The sequence below is a fragment of the Pezoporus occidentalis genome, unplaced genomic scaffold (assembly GCF_034315485.1).
Source record: "Pezoporus occidentalis ecotype Australia unplaced genomic scaffold, CSIRO_AGI_Poc_V1 ctg280, whole genome shotgun sequence".
Classification (NCBI taxonomy): Eukaryota; Metazoa; Chordata; class Aves; order Psittaciformes; family Psittacidae; genus Pezoporus; species Pezoporus occidentalis.
Genome location: NW_026914719.1, coordinates 699,352 through 719,107, shown reverse-complemented (window position 1 = coordinate 719,107; position 19,756 = coordinate 699,352). Strand labels below are relative to the sequence as shown.

Below are 19,756 nucleotides of genomic sequence, written 5' to 3'. Positions count from 1 at the left end.
CTCCACTTGGGTTACCAGCTGTAGTTGGCATTATCTGCAGCCTTGAGAGATCCATCCTTGCATACAGGCAGTGAAAACTGTTGGTGCTTGCTGAGGAACTGGCCCGTTTCTCCTAAGACTGTCAAAGAAAGAAAAAGTGTTGTGCAATTATTAATTTAGAACAAAAACATTAAATGGCTTTAGGGTCAAATCCTGTCCTAGTACCACAAGTAAAGTGCACTGCAACTGGAGGCTGCTGCGCCAGAGGTGAGAAATGCCATTAGAGAGGCTTCCAAGTAAAAACCAACACTACAAACTAAGGTTAAGGCAATCCGAGTTGTGTCCTACTACATAGATAGTTTACTGGAGAGTTTTCTGTCTCAGGCTTTCATTATTGCTTTGTTTCCTCTGTGCTGAAGTCCTTTGCCACTAGGGAAGACAGCGCTGGCAGAATTGGCAGGTTGAGTTTCTCACTTCATGCAGGACTAGCAAAGCAGTCCCTATGAAGAGCTTTGCATGTCCAAGGGAAGGGATGCTCTCCCAACAGACTGTACAACTGGCAAGGAGTTTAAAAAGACAACAACCTCGTGCTCCTGAAGCAGAGATGACACAAACATTCAATGATGTAGGAAAAGTCCTTAGTAACGACCAGGGTGTGTAACAAAACAGGGTCCTGAAGTCTTCTCCGAGAGTTTATAGCCCTCAAGTTTTCATTAAAAAAAGGAAGCAGTTCTTGTGGGGGTCTCGACCCAAAGTACGGGAGCAGAATTCCATGGCTCAGAAGTTGTGCCAGGTAATGATTTATTACTTTCCTGCTTTCATGTAGGATGGGATCGCTCCTCGGGCTGTCAGACCTTCAAATCGCTTGTAGGTGTAGTTGATAAAAACCCAGTCCTTGTTCTTGTAGTCAGTCTCTGGGTGGTTGCTGGTGGCCACTGGTAAGACACAGAAAAACCAGAGTTACCCCCTGAAGACTGCAGAGTTTTGTTTCCTACAGAACACTGGATGTCAACCAGGGCACAGTGCTTCTAAATGAAGAAATAACCATAAGTCTGGGCATTCAGTGTGCCATTCCTCAACCCCAGGCAAACACTGTAACGTGTTCTTTAAGCATATGGAGCAAACGTGTGATGATGCTTTGATGCTTTGATGTGTAAATACAAGGATCCCTTAGAGATTTACACCAAAACTTCTCACCTCCTGTCCCACCATACCCTACCCCCTACACCAAGAATTAGGTAGTCCCAAAGGACACTGCAGGGTTGGGCTCATGGACCTGCTGAGACTTGAGCTCTGCTGCCTCTTAGAGGCACCCTCAGATGCTCCTGCATCATTTACAAGTCTGCATCCCATCTCCCAAACACCATATTACAGCTTGCACACCCTTGCACCACAAGGCTACCAAGCGAACAATGTGATCATAATAAAAGAAGCCAGTATCTAGTAAGATCCTTTCTCTGATTAACAGGAAATTTATGTTATTCTGTTGGAGAAAAAGGATTCTTTATGTGCAGAATCAAAGCATTTACCTGTTGGTTTAAGGATATCAGATTCTGGAAATTCATCAAAGTTTGAGGTATCATCAATGCTTTTAATTTCTATGGAAATCACAGCAGGTCTCTCTCTGGCAGGAAGAGCAGATTCAGCAATGAGATTTCAAAGGCAGCAGAAAGCAGGATCCAGCCACTTCCCATTTCTTAACAGAACCAAAGACTGAAGGTACCTAAACTTTGGCAAGCTTCAGACAGGGACCAAAACACTCTCACCCACACCTGGATATGATAAATGCCAACCAAGCTGCTCCCTTCTGTCGAAGGGGACTGGCTTTAAGCAGCCCATAGAGCAGAGCAGCTTGCTTTGCTGCAAAGCATCTTACCTGATATGCTCCCAATCAACCCCTTCAAAGAATGGGTTACTCTTTATTTCCTCCACACCAGATGCACCAATTCTGTGCTCCCATTCACAGCAAAATCTGGGACGGAAGGAAGAATGACAATGAAGGAAGAATGAAAACGAAAGCATTCCATCCCACAATGGAACAGCTTTCCAAACTGGTACTACTATGGCTTCTTAACACATAAATGGAGAAGATTAAGAACTCCCATAGCAAAACCAACACACAAAGTTATGTTTAGGAATGTTGTGTCAAATGCTACAATTAAGATGTGGTATTCTTTCCCAAGAGGGTAACGTGCCCTTTCTATTTCAGGACCAGTGCAGAGCAGGAGAACAATATAAAGCCTAAAGAGCTAGACATTTATATTTCTGTCCTGAAAATAGAGAAGGGACTGGATATATAAATGGAAGAGCAGCAGTCAGCATGCACTGGGATACATTTGTATGCTCCAGTGCTTACAATGGCAAAACCATTGCTACTGTAAGCAGCAAGCTCTGCTTACACGATCAGAAAGATTTAAGTTGCTTCATAAGAAGCTCACAGACAAAATAAGGAGCAGATACATCTGTATTTTGCCAGAATAGCAGCACTTACATGGGAGCTTCTTTTCAGCACAGTTTAGTCAAGGAACCACTAAATGACCTCTGAGAGACAAATATATTTGACGAGGGAGTTCAGCATTTGATGCATGTGTGTAACAGTATGTAGCATCAGAGGGTTTTCAGGTGAAGCAAGCTCTGAGAGGCATATAACACAGCTGACAAGACAAGAAAGTACTCTATTAACTGACAAACCATATGCCTGGCACCTTAAAATAAGATCCTTGGCTTTATCAGATATTGGAACTTCTGGAGGAAAAGTCAGAGTCTCTTTCCAGTTCATGACTTTCTTGTATGTTTCTTGAGGAGTCTCAGAGCAGAAGGGTGGATAACCTGAAAAGAAAGAAACACCCAACCTTGTCCAAAGCAGAACCAGCTCCCCTCGTTGCTGAAGCCTGTGATGCAGTGGCCAGAGCACACCTCACAAACCACCTAAGAGTGGATGCTTTGAGCAGCTGAGCCCAAGCACACAGATACAGCTGATACCCTACACAATTCCTGCTTAAAACCTGTGCACTGCCTCTCTTACCGATGAGCATCTCGTACATGATGACCCCAAGCGACCACCAGTCACAAAGCTTGTTGTAGCCAGTCTGCATGAAAACCTCAGGAGCAATGTAATCTGGAGTTCCCACAGTAGAGAAAGCCTGGAACAAACACCATCAGTCAGGCATCATTAGAGAAAGCTGCCTCATACGGATGTGGGAACTTGTCCAACAGAGCCTGTTTTGAGGAAGACACCAGGCTGTCTCTGAAATTCTTTAGCATTTTTCAAGACATGGAAAGACAAAAATCAACATGTTCATGTGAAGGAGTCTTAAAATACCAACAGGGGAATGGTACCACTGTTAATACACATCTTGGAAGGGTCATCACTGCATCACCTCTGCTTTGGAAATAGGCTGAAAGAGTTGGGCTGGGGCAGCCTGGAGAAGAGAAGGCTCCTGAAGGGGAGACCTGAGAGCAGCTCCAGTGCCTGAAGGGGCTGCAGGAAACCCGGAGAGGGGCTTGGGACAAGGGATGTAGGGACAGGCCAAGGGGAATGGCTTGAACCTGCCAGAGGGGAGACTGAGATGAGCTCTGAGGCAGAAGCTCTTCCCTGTGAGGGTGCTGAGGTGCTGGCACAGGGTGCCCAGAGAAGCTGTGGCTGCCCCATCCCTGGCAGTGTTCAAGGCCAGGTTGGACACAGGGGCTTGGAGCAAGCTGCTCTGTGGAAGGGGTCCCTGCCCGTGGCAGGGGTTGGAGCTGGAAGAGCTTTAAGGTCCCTTTGAACACAAATCAGTGTTCATTGTATGATTCTAAGAACTGTTTTAGCCGGGAGGCATCAGCTATCAATGTAAATAATGATGACAGTGCCACCGCAGGCACATATGTCACCAGCTGTTCAGCAGACGGATGAAGGACAAATGAGAGTCATTCCTCTTTTTAAAAGAGAAAGCATTATTTCTTTCTGAATTATTATTTCGGCATTGTTCAGACCTCTGGATTAATCGCTGTCATTTAAATGCATGCTATTTGAATGGAACAGCTCAGCAGAGAACACCAAGCAGGTGAAATGTACTTACCAACTGCCGTCTATTTCTCTTCCACGTCTCTGCTTTCCTTTTGGAATTCATGTTCTGGAAAGCTGAAAGAGATCAGGATGTATGTGACTGAATCCCACTGGTCCCCCAGTATACACTTTTACCACCAAACCATTACACTAAAGTTCTTTACAACAAAAAAGGCAGCCAGGGCCTTACCCAGGTCGACACCCTCAACCCACCAGCAAGTTCCAAACCTATGTAGTAGCAATAAAATTTTATCAAGCTTTTCATTAGCAGCCCATGATCAAAGTTATCCTCTTGAGAAAACGACTGACTCTTCGAACAGATTTTGTGCTCACTTAGTCATTTAAACATCACCCGAGATAAGCCACCATCTACCAAGTCACACAGTGTTCATTCGAGCTTTATTTCACACAGGAAGAAGGGCTGCAGCAGAGTCTATTTCAAAGACAACAGGAAGATGATTTTGTTTTAAAGGAACTGAAATTGCTACCAGAAAATGAAAACTACACCTCAAGAAGCAATACTGGTCACAAGAGCCCTCACTGCAGCCTTACAGCCTCACATTGAGAGGGGCTGTCGGTACACAGAATGCCTTCTGAAGCCAAAGCACTCACTGAAGTCACTGGGAAGACTGTGGTTCAAGTTCCTGTAGAATTCTGTTCTGTGGGCTTTCTTTAGGCCAGTACACAGACCAAAATCTGAGAGTTTCACGTGACCCTAGAAACAAATAACACGCCAAGAAAAGAAAACACAAAACCAATATGAGACATGATCACACCATAAGATATATAGCAATAAACTGTTCTACTTCTTCCCCTCCATTTATTTTGTATAATAAAGGGATGCACTCTTTTGCATTGCTGGTTTTAGCCTAAGACCGGATGTGTACATAGAGCACACATCCTGTGAGGAGCAGATGAGGGTCCAGGGGGGTTCAGGCTGGAGAAGAGAAGGCTCAGGGGGGACCTGATGGCTGCCTACAAGTGCCTGAGAGGAGGATGGAGCCAGGAGGGGCTGGGCTCTGCTCCCAAGGAACAAGGGATGGGACAAGAGGAAACGGCCTCAAGCTGCCCCAGGGCAGGTTTAGATGGAGCTGAGGAACAATTCCTGCCCCAGAGGGTGCTCAGGCATTGGAACAGGCTGCCCAGGGCAGGGCTGCAGTCACCGTCCCTGCAAGGGTTCACACAGCGTGGAGACGAGGCCTCAGTGCCATGGGTTAGGGGTGGCCTGGGCAGTGCTGGGAATGGTTGGACTGGATGAGCTTAAAGGGCTTTTCTGAGCTGGTTGATTCTGTGATCCTATGAATGAAGCTATCAATACATTCATCACTACAACACAGAGAAAGCCCAGTAGCTATTTACTTCAAGAAACCTCTGCTCCTGCAAGCTTTTGACCCCTTCAGAGTGACAGCAAATATCTGCAGAGGCAGCCAAGTCCCTGGGTTTTGCACTGACCCCCATAATTAACACCTTCAACTCAGTGACTGGGTCTGTCTTAGTGCATAACAGCCACACCAAAGAGGTGCAATTTTCAGATGTGTATCTAAAACACAGATCCTTTCCAAAACCTTCATTTACCTATGTCTACATGGGGTCAATTGCTGAGGGGAGCAGCTCCAGAGAGGACGCCTTCAACACCGGGAAGGGGGGAGATCAGCGTCCAGGAGCCTCAACTCGGAGCAGGGAGAGCCACGGAGGGAGCCTTGAGTCCTCGACAGCACCTGCCCAGAGCCGGCAGCTCCGCTGGGGCGAGCAGGGACTCACAGGGGACGGAGCCAGGAGCAGCGGCACCAGCCCTGAGGGGGTAAAAACCTGCCCAGGGAGCGCGGGGAGCAGGGAGGGCCGGGGCAGTCTGCGCGGGCAGGGGAGCGGGATGGTGAGCACTCATTGTGTGGTGGTGAGCGCTCATTGTGTGATGGTGAGCGCTCATTGTGTGATGGGGAGCGCTCATTGTGTGATGGGGAGCGCTCATTGTGTGGTGGGGAGCGCTCATTGTGTGATGGGGAGCGCTCATTGTGTGATGGGGAGCGCTCATTGTGTGATGGGGAGCGCTCATTGTGTGATGGGGAGCGCTCATTGTGTGATGGGGAGCGCTCATTGTGTGATGGGGAGCACTGTCCTGAGCAGGGCCCGGTCCGGGAGCTCTGCTCTGGCTGCCCCGGCGGTGGCTGCGTCAGCACCCAGACAGAGCCGATGAGAGGGGAGGCTGCAGCGCAGAGCTCGGGGTGCAGAGAGTGCCTGCACTGGTCTGGTGACGGGAGGGGGCACAAGGGGCAGGGCTGCACCCGGTGCTCCCTGGTGGAGGTGCTCCTGCAGCAGGGGCTGAGCCGCGGGATGCTGTTAATGGACTGTGGGATGTCAGGGAAGCTGAGGGGAAGCAGGAATGCTTGCTCCTGGCCCAACCTGTGCAGGGGCCTCGAGCTTCACCTCTGCCTCATGAAGGAAAGAAGGAGGCCGTTAACCCGGGAAGCTGGGAATTAGTGACAAATAACGAAAAAAAAAGAAGGAAAAGGACAACCAAAAGCAAGGGGCTGCCCCCTAAATCCCCTGTCCCCACGCAGAACCGCTCTGCTGTCCTGCAGGGGGCTGATGAGGAAGCGCACTCGAGCCAGAAACAGCCAGCTGATGCACTGGTGAAGAAAAACTCTACTGGTGCTGCCAGGAAAAAGCAGCGGGTCGTAGTAGTAGGGGACTCTACACTGAAAGGGACAGAAGCACTCGTCTGCTGGCCAGACCCTGTCTCAAGGGAGGTGTGTTGCCTACCGGGGGCACGGATCAGGGATGTGGCAGAGAGGCTGCTTGCTCTAGTAAGTCCCACGGACTATTACCCACTCCTGGTGATACATGTGGGTGCTAGGGATATAGACAGTAGTAGCATGGGGAACATAAAGAAGGACTACAGAGCCCTGGGGGAGGTGGTTAGGGCCTCTGGAGCCCAGGTGGTCTTTTCATCAATTCTCCAGGGCACAGGGGAGGACCTACAAAAGCCAGGAGGATTGGCCAGGTTAATAACTGGTTAAAAGGCTGGTGCCATAGTCAGGGGTTTGGGTGTCTTGAACACGGGACCCAAGCTTGTAGGCCAGGTCTAGTGGGGGCTGGTGGAGCTGCTCTGATGATAAAGAAGGGAAAGAGCAGTTTTGGTAGGAGGCTTGCCAGGCTGGTCAAGGAGGCTTTAAACTAGTTGTGTTGGGGGAGGAGGGCATCATTCCATCCCAACACACCCAGTCATTTGCCAACACCTATAATAAATGCTTGGAGCAATGCAGAGATATCCCAGCCGCTCCAGCCAAGGAGCCGGCTTCAGTTGGAGCTCGGCTCAGATGCCTCTATACAAATGCCTGTAGCATGGGGAACAAACAAGAGCAATTAGAGATGTGGGCACGTCTACGGGGGTATGATATAACAGGCATCACAGAAACATGGTGGGATGGCTCCTACGACTGCAGTGTTGGGATGGAAGGTTACAGGCTCTTTAGAAAGGACAGGCCTGGCAGGCAGGGAGGGGGGGTTGCCCTTTATGTTAGGGATAGGCTGGAGAGTATGGAACTGTGTCTGGGGACAGGTGAGCAGCCCACAGAGAGTTTGGGGGTCAGGGTTAAAGGGAATATAGCTATGGGAGACATTACTGTGGGGATCTGTTGCAGACCACCTGATCAAGGAGAACCTGCAGATGAAGCCCTCCATAGACAGATAGGAAAAGCCTCACGCTCACAGGCCCCTGTTCTCATGGGTGACTTCAACCACCCTGACATCTGCTGGAAGGACGGTACAGCCCGGCACAAGCAATCCAGCAGGTTCCTCGATTGTGTGGAAGACAACTTCCTTCTGCAAGTAATAGAGGAGCCGACAAGGAGAGGTGCCATGCTTGACCTCGTGCTCACCAGCAGGGAAGGGCTAGTTGGAAATGTGATGCTCCAGGGCAGCCTTGGATGCAGCGATCATGAGATGCTTGAATTTGAGATCCTCAGGACAGTGAGGAGAGCGTGCAGCAAGCTCACTGCCCTGGACTTCAAAAGAGCAGACTTTGGCCTCTTCAGGAACCTGCTTAGGAAGGTTCCATGGGATACAGCCCTAGAGGGCAGGGGGGCCCAAGACTGTTGGTTGATATTCAAGGATCACCTGCTGCAAGCTCAGGAGTGTTGCATCCCAACCAGAAGGAAGTGCAGCAGGAGGGCCAGGAGACCTCCTTGGATGGATAAGGAGCTGCTGAGGAAAATTCCACTGAAAAAAGAGGCTTATAATAAGTGGAAGCAAGGACAGGTGGCATGGGAAGAGTACAGGGATGTTGTCCGAGAACCTAGGGACCAGGTTAGGAAAGCTAAGGCTTAGTTAGAATTAAACTTAGCTGGAGGTATTAAAGACAACAGGAAGGGATTCTACAGGTACATAGCAAATAAAAAACAGACTAGGGAGAACGCAGGCCCCCTCAGGAAGCTCTCGGCAGAACTGGCTACACAGGATTTGGAGAAGGCTGAGGTTCTGAATGACTTCTTTGCTTCGGTCTTCACTGGCAAAGGCTCTGACCACACCACCCAAGTCTTGGAAGGCAGATGCAGGGACTGTGAGAATGAAGACCTTGTGCCCACTGTAGGAGAGGAACTGGTTCGAGACCATCTTAAAAATCTGAACGTGCACAAGTCCGTGGGTCCTGATGAGATCCATCCGCGGGTCCTGAAGGAGCTGGAGAATAAAGTTGCGAAGCCGCTGGCCATCATATTTGAGAAATCATGGCAGGCAGGTGAAGTTCCCAACGACTGGAAAAAGGGAAATATAACCCCCATTTTCAAGAAGGGGAAAATGGATGACCCGGGGAATTACAGAGCAGTCAATCTCACCTCTGCACCTGGCAAAATCTTGGAGCAGGTTCTCCTGGAAGGCATGCTAAGGCACATGAAAATCAACAAGGTGCTTGGTGACAGCCAGCATGGCTTCACTGAGGGGAAATCCTGCCTGACCAATCTGGTGGCCTTCCAGGATGGGGCTACAGAACTGATGGACAGGGGTATAGCAGTTGATGGCATCATCTACCTGGACTCGTGTAAAGCATCCTTGTCTCTGATTGGAGAGACATCAATTTGATGGATGGAGCACTCGGTGGATAAAGAACTGGCTGGATGGCAGCACACAAAGAGTTGTGGTCAATGGCTCAGTGTCCAGCTGGAGACCAGTAACGAGTGGGGTCCCTCAGGGATCGGTGTTGGGACCGGTCTTGTTCAACATCTTCGTCGCTGACATGGACAGTGGGATTGAGCGTGCCCTCAGCAAGTTTGCCAATGACACCAAGCTGTGTGGTTCGGTTGATACCCTGGAGGGAAGGAATGCCATCCAGAGGGACCTCGACACGCCTGTGAGGTGGGCTGATGCCAACCTCATGGAGTTTAACCATGCCAAGTGCAAGGTCCTACACCTGGGTCGGAGCAATCCCAGGCACAGCTACAGGTTGGGCAGAGAAGAGATTCAGAGCAGCCCTGCAGAGAAGGACTTGGGGGTGTTGGTTGATGAGAAAATGAACATGAGCCGGCTTCAGTGTGCACTCTCAGCCCAGAAAGCAACTGTATCCTGGGCTGCATCAAGAGGAGCGTGACCAGCAGGTTGAAGGAGGTGATCCTGCCCCTCTGCTCTGCTCTTGTGAGACCTCACCTGGAGCATTGTGTGCAGTTCTGGTGTCCTCAACATAAAAAGGACATGGAACTGTTGGAACAAGTCCAGAGGAGGCCACGAGGATGAGCAGGGGGTGGAGCACCTCCTGTATGGAGACAGGCTGAGGAAGTTGGGGCTGTTCAGCCTGGAGAAGAGAAGCTGTGTGGAAACCTCAGAGCAGCTTCCAGTGTCTGAAGGGGGCCTATAGAGGGACTCTTCATCAGGGACTGCAGTGACAGGACAAGGGGTAACGGGTTCAAACTGAAACAGGGGAAGTTCAGATTGGATATAAGGAGGAAATTCTTTCCTGTCAGGGTGGTGAGGCACTGGAATGGGTTGCCCAGGGAGGTTGTGAATGCTCCATCCCTGGCAGTGTTCAAGACCAGGTTGGATGAGGCCTTGGGTGATGATTTAGCGTAAGGTGTCCCTGCCCACGGCAGGGGGGTTGGAACTTGATGATCTTAAGGTCCTTTCCAACCCTAACGATTCTATGATTCTGTGATTCTACCTCAGTAATTCCAATTGTGCATTACCTGGCTAGTGGTAAAGTATTTACTGTTGACAACCTTTTACCAAGTGAGCTAAATGTAAAGCAAACTTGTAGTGAGCAAGAGGAGGATACTGAAATGGCCAAGCTTTCTGCCAACTGCCTGCAAACGCCTTCTGGAGGCACTCAGGTAACCCGGCCAGCCTCAGAAATACACCTTGGTCTGAGGGAGACAATATCTCTGTCCTGAGCCTCACTGATGGAACAGCTATGTCTTTCACACTGGATATGATCATCCACCCAAGAGTTGGCAAGTGGGAGCGTACAGATGTGAGACAGAAAGGAAACATCTTTGACTAAAAGGGAAGAACTGAAACTGAGCTTTATATTGCAGCTGAAATAACCAAAAGTACCTCCAACACCTGCCAGAAGAGAGCTCCTAAGTGAGGTGTGAATGCAAGAGGGGTCTGCCTTGGCTTTGCTTTGTCTTTTTGCCCCCAGCAGATATGCCCTCAAAAGCTGGAAGGAACAGGGCTAAGAAAGAAGCACCATCTCCTTTCACAACTGTTAACACCAGTTCAGGTCACTATTCAAAACTACAAGACCTATCCACTACCACCCAGCCCCTGGTTACTACATACCTTGCTATCCAGAAGAAGGTTGTCTGGTTTTATGTCCCGATGGATAAAACCCAGCTGATGAATAGAATCAATGGCCAGCACAGTCTCAGCTATGTAGAACTGGGTCTCTTCTTCTGTTAGAGTGTCTTTTTTCATCAATAATGTCATCATGTCACCTAGAAGCCACCCCACAAACAGCAAAAGTGAACACAGAAACTCCACTTTTAGCAATTCTGAAGACACCTACAGAGAACAGAACTAAGCTATTTCAAACCTCAGCAAATCCAACCTCATTTCATACAAAATAAGAGAGTTCCTAGTTCTGGGACAAGCTTTGGTATTTTCCCTTAGAATCATGGAATCAACCAGCTCAGAAAAGCCCTTTCAGCTCATCCAGTCCAACCATTCCCAGCACTGCCAAGGCCACCCCTAACCCATGGCACTGAGGCCTCGTCTCCACACTGTGTGAACACTTGCAGGGACGGTGACTGCAGCCCTGCCCTGGGCAGCCTGTTCCAATGCCTGAGCACCCTCTGGGGCAGGAATTGTTCCTCAGCTCCATCTCAACCTCCTCTGGTGTAGCTTGAAGCAGGATGTGGCTGCATGGGGCAGTGCCTGGTCTCAGACCCTTGTGGCAGAAGCTGCATGTGCCTGGGGCAGGCTTGTGACACCTCTTGTCCCATCCCTTGTTCCTTGGGAGCAGAGCCCAGCCCCTCCTGGCTCCATCCTCCTCTCAGGCACTTGTAGGCAGCCATCAGGTCCCCCCTGAGCCTTCTCTTCTCCAGCCTGAACCCCCCAGGTCCCTCAGCCCTTCCCCATCACACTTGTGCTCCAGGCCCTGCACCAGTTACGCTGCCCTTCTCTGGCCCCGATTCAGCACCTCAATGTCTCTCCTGTAGCGAGGAGCCCTGGTATCACTGTATGTGAAAAGGCTTCTATTGTAGCTGCCTTAAACTTATCAACATAGCCAAATAGCATAAGGATAAAATAGCAGTACAGAAGCATCCCTGAAACAAGAGTCAGCCTTGGGCTGCCCTGCTCATTACACACCCGAATCACAGATTAAAATAGATGCTTTCAGCGACAGAGCTATTACAGAAAACAGATTGCATCTGTGCATCTCAGAAAGCGTTCCCGTGCTTTCATTAGTCCCGCACAGGCTTTCAGGATAACTGATTTCTTAAGTTACAACAGCATTAACACTGAAGGACAAACATCATCCTCTGGAATAAAAATGGACCTGAAAAGCTATTTCTGTGGCAATGCAGCTAAAAGCAAAAGGTTGGAAAACCAAAACCTGGTTATGTCATGGTTCTACCCATGGCCAGCGTGCAGGAGGGTTAAGAACTCACAGAACATTAAGGCCAATTTCAATGATCTGCAGCTAGAATAAATGAGCAGATAACCTCGAGCCTCACCCAAAGACCTCAGGCCCCCAACTCCTAAAAGCAGAAAGCTTTACAATGACTTGTTTCCCCACAAAGTAACACCTGCACAGTACCCACATATGGTCTAGTCCCAGGCTACATTTGTTATTAAGAAATTAATTCTTAATGACAATTATTATTAAGAAATCCACAAACCAAAGGAAAGGAAATGAAAGGAAAGCAGCCTGATTCCAGGCAGGTACCTCCCGGCAGGAACTCCATGATAAGGTAGAGGTTTAGCTTGTCCTGGAAACTATAGAACATCTTCACAACCCACAGACTGTCGGCCTCCACCAGAATGTCCCGCTCCGCACGAATATGGCCAACCTGGAGATACACATATGGATTCGATTAATTACAAATGTGTCTTTTATCAGACGCATTGTCTATGAAATAAATCATACAATAGTTTGGAAGGGACCTTAAAGCTCCTCCAGCCCCCGCCACGGGCAGGGACACCTTCCACTAGAGCAGCTTGCTCCAAGCCCCTGTGTCCAACCTGGCCTTGAACACTGCCAGGGATGGGGCAGCCACAGCTTCTCTGGGCACCCTGTGCCAGCGCCTCAGCACCCTCACAGGGAAGAGCTTCTGCCTAAGAGCTCATCTCAGTCTCCCCTCTGGCAGGTTCAAGCCATTCCCCTTGGCCTGTCCCTACAGGTCCTTGTCCAAAGCCCCTCTCCAGGTTTCCTGCAGCTCCTTCAGGCACTGGAGCTGCTCTCAGGTCTCCCCTTCAGGAGCCTTCTCTTCCCAGAAGTACTAGCAGAGGAAAGCCTTAAAAATATTAAACACTGCTACTTTATGTCTCTGTGAGTCAGAGTTCCAGCAGTCATATCACTTTGATGTTTATATCCAATTCCATAAATCAGGAATGCAGTAACACACCCATCCTGAAGCCTGTACTGAATCATTTGCACATGTGTATGTGTAACATCGTCATGAAATGAGGAAGAAGAACATATATCAGACACATAGAACTGTCCCTTTCTTTCACTGAAGAAAAACAAACTAGTCCTTAAAAAAACACTTGTCTTCCCTTGGTTTTCAAGCAGAAAACATGCTCAGTCCTACTCCACTTCAGACTGAAGAACCTCTTATAAAGAGGTCACAACTGCAATTTCCATTAGGACTAAGCAAGGCATTAGAAGTCATTCCTCCATCAGAAAGGGGGGAAAAACCCTACAACACAATCTTGCAGCTGATAAACCTGAACCACGGTTGCCTCTTACCCCTCTCCACACATCACAACGAGCTCCCAGGGTCACCTGAAACACCGTGGCAGTGCTGCTACTCAAGGCAGACACTCACCTGTTCTTTCTCAAGCATATCAGCTTTCCGAAGTATCTTCATTGCATAAACATGCCCCGTGTCCTTCTTCTGGACGAGTCGCACCTGGGAACATGCCAGGGATTCAATCAGGTACACGCTGTCACCTGAGCTCTGGACACATTTGGGTATCAAGCCCTTGGCTTTCGTTTAATGAAATCAGATGGTAACAGCCAAAAGCCATTAACACAGGCACAGCAACGGCAAACAAGTGGAAGAGACGACACACTGAGCACTTGGACACCTACAGCAGATGGTGCAAAGCCTCCTTCACTGAAGGAGGCCACCAGAAGACACTACTGTAGGCAGCTCTCCAGCCCTCCCCATCTCCCAGGCTAGCCCAGGAGGCCACAATGAAGGTGGATTGCCAAGCCTGTACTGAGCTTACTTATGAAGTCCTTCTCAACAGCATCCATGTTCCTTTGAAGTACACGCTGGGTTTAGAACAGCAGTTATTAGGCATAAAGACAGATGCACGTGACTGTTAAGCTAAAAATCAATGTGTGGTTGTTACATCTTCCATTTGTATAAACTATGCAAGTCTTTTAACAAATACCAGTGTCATTCAAAAACAAGGTTAGTCATCTTTTCTAGACTTACCTCTCCGAATGCTCCTCTGCCTATGACTTTTAAAGACTCAAAGTCTTCCAAGCCAAGCCTTGTTCTCTTCAAGCGAAGAAACTCTGTTTCCTTTTGTGCATGTGCTGATCTCCTGATTCTTTTCTAGAGTTTAGGAAAAGAACAAACCACAGTGAGACCTCTGCAGGTGGGCTCCGTGGAGGTGACAGAGATTCCAAGATCCCAGATCTTCAGTTATGAAAGAAAATCACTGGTATGCAACCACTAAGATAGTTTTCCCATATTCATTACCTCTTCATCTTTCAAGCCTTCTTCTTCCATCATTTGTTCTAGCTTCTTTTGTCTAGAGCAGAGGCAAGTAGAAAGATGAATCATTAAGGCTGTTTCTTGTATCCCATTCACATATGCAACACATCTGGACTAGGCTTGCTGGAAAGCAAATGCCAGCAAATACCGAGTGTAAATGATATATAAGGGAGACTTGGACATGAGATTAATCTTGAAGAATCTTTACCATTCTAGCCTTGTCCTCTCGAATTTTGACAATCTAAACCCACCTCAAGTTTCACAGCTCACTCAAGTGTATATTTTCATTGTATATGAATGCAGATCAAGATCTGGGTCAATTCCTGCCTCTCTTTGACAGCTGGGTAAGTCACTTAAGGCCAGAGGTGCAATAAATCTTTAAACACCAAAAAGCCTCACTTATTGCAGGGTGAATTGGCTATTTCAACACATCTGTGGGTCTGCAACTTCTCTGCATCTCAAACTCATCAGATGCAAAATGAGAAGTTACTTGGTATTTCCTAAGAGAAAAACAAAATCTTTGGGAAGCCAGAACACATCTGTCCACACTGTGCCCTTAAAGAATCAGGAATATTTACAGCCTTAATACAAAGGGATTATTTGGGATAAAAGAAGAAAAGGAAGCAGGACTTCAGCAAGAGGAATGGCTTCGGGGGACATCTGTAACCTTCATCCTCTGGGAACCTCTTCCCAACAGCAATCATATTAATAACTGGCTGAACTGGGATTGCCATTTGCTTTGTTTTCCCTCTCCATGGGTGTTTTATTGGTAGAACATTAAAAATGTACTCAAAAATTCCTTCCCTTTATGCAAGTCATTCTTTGCAAGATCCTCTTCCTGTCTCCTGTGCCACCACGCAGCTGCTGCAATGCGATAATATTTGGGGTTATCACATTCACAATCAGGCCCATTTAAATGGCTTTGCTCTTCTTTAAGCACCCAGTGAGCTCTGTCCTTTCACACTCAAAAGCAACTCCAGAAGCAAATAACAACTGAATTGAAGCAGAATTAAATAGCTCAGCGTGACTGAGTGACGGTGAAATGCCCCCAAATATCCTTAAAAGGTCCTGTCTGCACTTCAGCATGGATTTTGTCAGCACCACTTCAAACTCCAAACTAAACATCCACAGACACAACTATTGCTAAAAACCCCCATGTAACTTAAAGTTACAGAATCATAGAATAGTTAAGGTTGGAAAGGACCTTAAAATCACCCAGTTCCAAGCCCCTTGCCATAGGCAGGGGCACCTCACCCAAGCCCCATCCAACCTGGCCTTGAACACTGCCAGGGATGGGGCAGCCACAGCTTCTCTGGGCACCCTGTGCCAGCGCCTCAGCACCCTCACAGGGAAGAGCTTCTGCCTTAGATCCAACCTGAGTCTGAACCCATTACCCCTTGTCCTATCACTGCAGTCCCTGATGAAGAGTCCCTCCCCAGCATCCTTGTAGGCCCCTCCAGACACTGGAAACTGCTCTGAGGTCTCTTCTTCAGACTGAAAAGCCCCAACTTTCCCAGCCTGACTTCCAGTATGTTGGTTCAGACAAAGTCTTGATCCCAAACAGAAAATACCCTGATCCCTTGAAACCAGGAAAAGAGCCTTGCAAGAAGAAAGGAAGGAATTAAGTCAGTGATATTTGCTGTTTGGATCAGACCTCAATCTCTCCTTACTAATTTGAAACTTTGAAGAAGGTATCCAAGCAAGTTAGCATTTATTGCTTTCCTGCAGGCATTCCCTTTTGGCAGCAAGTCAGCAAGTGAGCAAACACTGAACCTTCTTCAAAATTCTGATTACAGACTACACAGCAAGTTGGGAGAACATCAGAAGTCCCAGTGCCACCACTGGAGGGTATTCAGCAAATGAGAGAGTTCCTTCTCTTAAATCACATGCTATATTTGACAGACATCATTGACTGCTGCCCCAGCCCAGCTCTCTCAGCCTGGTGTCTCCTTGAACACTGCCAGCAGAGCTTCTCTGCTGTGCCAGCCCTCAGCAGCATCTCCATGGCCTCCATTCCCCTCTGGCCTGGCCCTACACCCCTTGTCCCAAGCCCCTCTCCAGCTTTCCTGCAGCCCCTTCACAGCTCTCTCACGTCCTCTTCTCCAGGCTGCCCCAGCCCAGCTGAGCAGAGCTGCTCCAGCCCTTGCAGATCTCCATGGCCTCCTCTGGCCTCACTCAGCAGCTCCACGCTGTGCTGCTGCCCCAGAGCTGGGTCAGGGCTGCAGGGGGGTTCTCCCCAGATCACAGCAGAGGGGCAGGATCCCCTCTCTCAACCTGCTCACTCTGGGGCCATACATTCAGTCAACTCACAGAGACAACCAGCATTTGGTCCTTACAGCAGCAATCCCTCACTGTAGCTGGAAAGATTATCTTCCTTTATCAGTCAACTTGATGGCACATTATAATCCAGACTGAATGTGATGCTCTAGATTCAGCTTTAAATACTACAACTAGGGACATAAAATGGGAAGAGGCAGCAGAACAGGGGCAAGATAAACACTTGTGAACACTGGCTTTACTTCAGAGTTGCACTTTAAAGATCCCGAGCACATCCTAAAGCTAGTTTCTGCTTAGTCACACCACCAAATACCTGGGGTTCTTAAACTAGTAACCGTCACATCACTTTTGCAAGTGCATGTTTCAGGAGAAACTCAAACAGCTCCAGCCTAAACTCCCATGGGATGCAGAGACCCAGCAGCCCTGGCTACTCATACCAAGCCCCATCCAGGTGCCCAGGCACACACTTAGCAAAACCACCCTAGCTTGGCTTTGACCCCAGAAATCTAAATGCAGTTTATGTGTCTGGTTGGCTCTGAACCAGTTTGGAAAGGAAGATTTTTACCTCATCTCTCGCTCTTCGTGCTGCGCAATGAGGTTGCTGTAGAAGTTTTCCAACGTCACCTTTGTCATTGTAACTCGCTCCTTGGTGTGGTTACTCATGGAGGAGCACGGCGTGGGGCCCGTCATTGCCATGGCTGTTACGAAAGGAAAAGGGAGGAAACACTTAATGTTAGAAATAACAAATAACCTTCCAAGAGCTGCAATCGATGAAGTGATGCTGAATCACAGAGCTCAGGTTTTACCACTGCCAACAGCTGTCTAAGCTACAACTAAGCAGAGACAGGGCTTACAAAACACAAGCCAAACTTCCTGTTTTGAACATTTTTGATCTGAAAATAAGAGGGAAGGAAACTTAAGAAACACGATGCCTCAAAAAACCGCAGTTTCAGGCAGTCCTGCAAGGGTTTGTTTCTCCCAATACACTCTACCTTTAACAAAGGTTGAAAATCCAGAAATACCATTCTGAAGCATCTCATCCAGAAGTTTCTCCTTCTGGAACTCTGGCAGAAACAACTCCAGCAGTTCCCTGCTGTCCCTTCTGCTGGGAAATCTATCAAATCCTGAAAGGCAGCCCAAAACCAGAGCAACTGAGGAAGGAAAGAAAAAGGCATTCAGCTGCTCTTAAGCATTCTCTCCATTACCAGATGCTTTCATAAAGGCAAAATCCAGAGGACCCCAGCTTTGAACAAGCTGTAGTTAAAAAACAACTCAGTGTAAATATCCTACATGATTTCTCAAGAGAAACCAGCACATAAGTACCACATTATACTGCTTCAAACCAGCAGCACTGTTGCAGGACATATTTGACAGACCTGCTCTACTTTGTAAAACACATTAAAATGCAAAGACTTCAAGTGTCAAAATACCTCTTGGTCCAGCTCTGGCCCAACAACACATGGTCACGTAACCCAGTTCTGCAACAGTCACTACAAGTTGCTCTGACCAGCACAGGTCAGACTCAACCACACTTCCCAGTCTGACAATGCTGGACACTGGCACCGTGCTGGGATTTGCTTCCTTTCTGTTCATTTCTTTTGCAGCTCTTCCCAAGGCACCATTGCTGGCCTTTGGAATCACAGCCTCAACTGACACCAGCTCTTTTGTTTGCTGTGTTTAGAGGTAACATGGGAGCCGGTAATAACCCCCAGCCAGATGGTTTGGGGATGGAGTTATGCGCTTGCGGAGGAACCGCTCTGAAGGACCCCACACAAGCGGCAGGTCTCTATGCAGGAGATGGTGTGTCACATCCCTGCGCTATCAGCAAGTAGGTGCTAAAGCCCTGCCTCCGGTTTGCACCTCCTGGAGAACAGGGAAAGCCACCGGCCACAAGCAGGTTACAAAGGGGTGCGCATAAGAAAGGGGAAGGGGAAGAAAAGCAGCAGCGAAGCCAAACCACCGCCGGGCAGCTCCCGTTCCCACGGCACCGGCGCCCGGAGCTCACCGACACCGATGGGGCGGCGGCGGGCAGGATGCTCCGGGGCTCCGCTAGCGCCGATCGCGGCCCTTCGCGGGGCCCGGCCCCGGCAGCATCACCGCGAGCGGACAAAAGGGCCCCAGGCCCCGCACCGAGGGGAAGGAGGGGTCTCGATGGGGACATCGCCCATGAAGGCCCCGCTGGACCCGAGGGGCTTCGGGGAGAGCCGCCCCCTGCCCCAGCCCAGGAGCGGCGAAGGGCCCCGGCCTGAAGGAAGAGGACGAGGAGGGGACGCGGAGCACGGAGCGCGGCAGCCGCTTACCGGAGCCCCCCGGGAGGGGGGCGGCGAGGAGCTGAAGGCGACAGCGGGCTCCCGGGGCTGCCGAGCGGGGTGAAGGCGGGGCAGCGCTGGCGGTGAACGGGAGGAACGGGACCGGAGCGACCGCAGCCCCTCCGCCGCCCCCGCCGCCCCCCGCGCCGACGGCGACCCGGACGGGACAAGCGCCGAGGGGATCGCGGCGGCAGCGCGCATGCGCCGCCATCCATCGCCACGCCCCCTGCCAGCGGGGCGGGGCTACTTCGCCCCGCCCACCCTGAGGGGACCGCCCAGGTGAACTCGGGGGGGGGCAGCAGAGCGCATGCGCGGGCTCGGAGGGGGGGCTCGGAGGGGCGGGCTCGGAGGGGCGGGCTCGGAGGGGCGGGCTCGGAGGGGGGGCTCGGAGGGGCGGACGCTGCCCTCCCGCTCGCCACCGCTGCTCCACGGCCCCCTGAGCTCTGCCCTGCTCCCGTCCCGCCTCCCCACATGGGCGCCGTGAGCGAGGTTCACGTCAGCTCCTCTCAGTGCCCGGCCCGCTGTGAGGGGATGTCCGCAGGAGTGGCCACAGGGACAGAGGTACCACACCACCAGTGCTCATAGAAGCGTGGAATCCCAGCCTGGTTTGTGTTGGAAGGGACCTGAAAGCTCCTCCAGCTCCAACCCCTGCCACGGGCAGGGACCCCTTCCATAGAGCAGCTTGCTCCAAGCCCCTGTGTCCAACCTGGCCTTGAACACTGCCAGGGATGGGGCAGCCACAGCTTCTCTGGGCACCCTGGCCA

The 19,756-nt window shown here is 49.9% G+C and overlaps 1 protein-coding gene across 1 annotated transcript; it reads right to left on the bottom strand.

Annotated features, from left to right (window-relative positions):
• Positions 1-574: 574 nt before the first annotated feature.
• STK38 (serine/threonine kinase 38) lies at positions 575-19,118 on the bottom strand. The gene is made up of 14 exons (XM_062625653.1): positions 18,984-19,118; positions 17,249-17,381; positions 14,392-14,443; positions 14,122-14,244; positions 13,504-13,587; positions 12,402-12,525; positions 10,793-10,947; positions 4,640-4,742; positions 4,041-4,102; positions 3,005-3,122; positions 2,685-2,808; positions 1,856-1,951; positions 1,509-1,603; positions 575-914 (listed from the first exon to the last, which is right to left on the bottom strand). Exons 2-14 carry the CDS (start codon positions 17,377-17,379, stop codon positions 784-786), a joined length of 1,398 nt encoding a protein of 465 aa, XP_062481637.1. The 5' UTR covers positions 17,380-17,381; positions 18,984-19,118; the 3' UTR covers positions 575-783.
• Between the last annotated feature and the right edge of the window lie 638 nt (positions 19,119-19,756).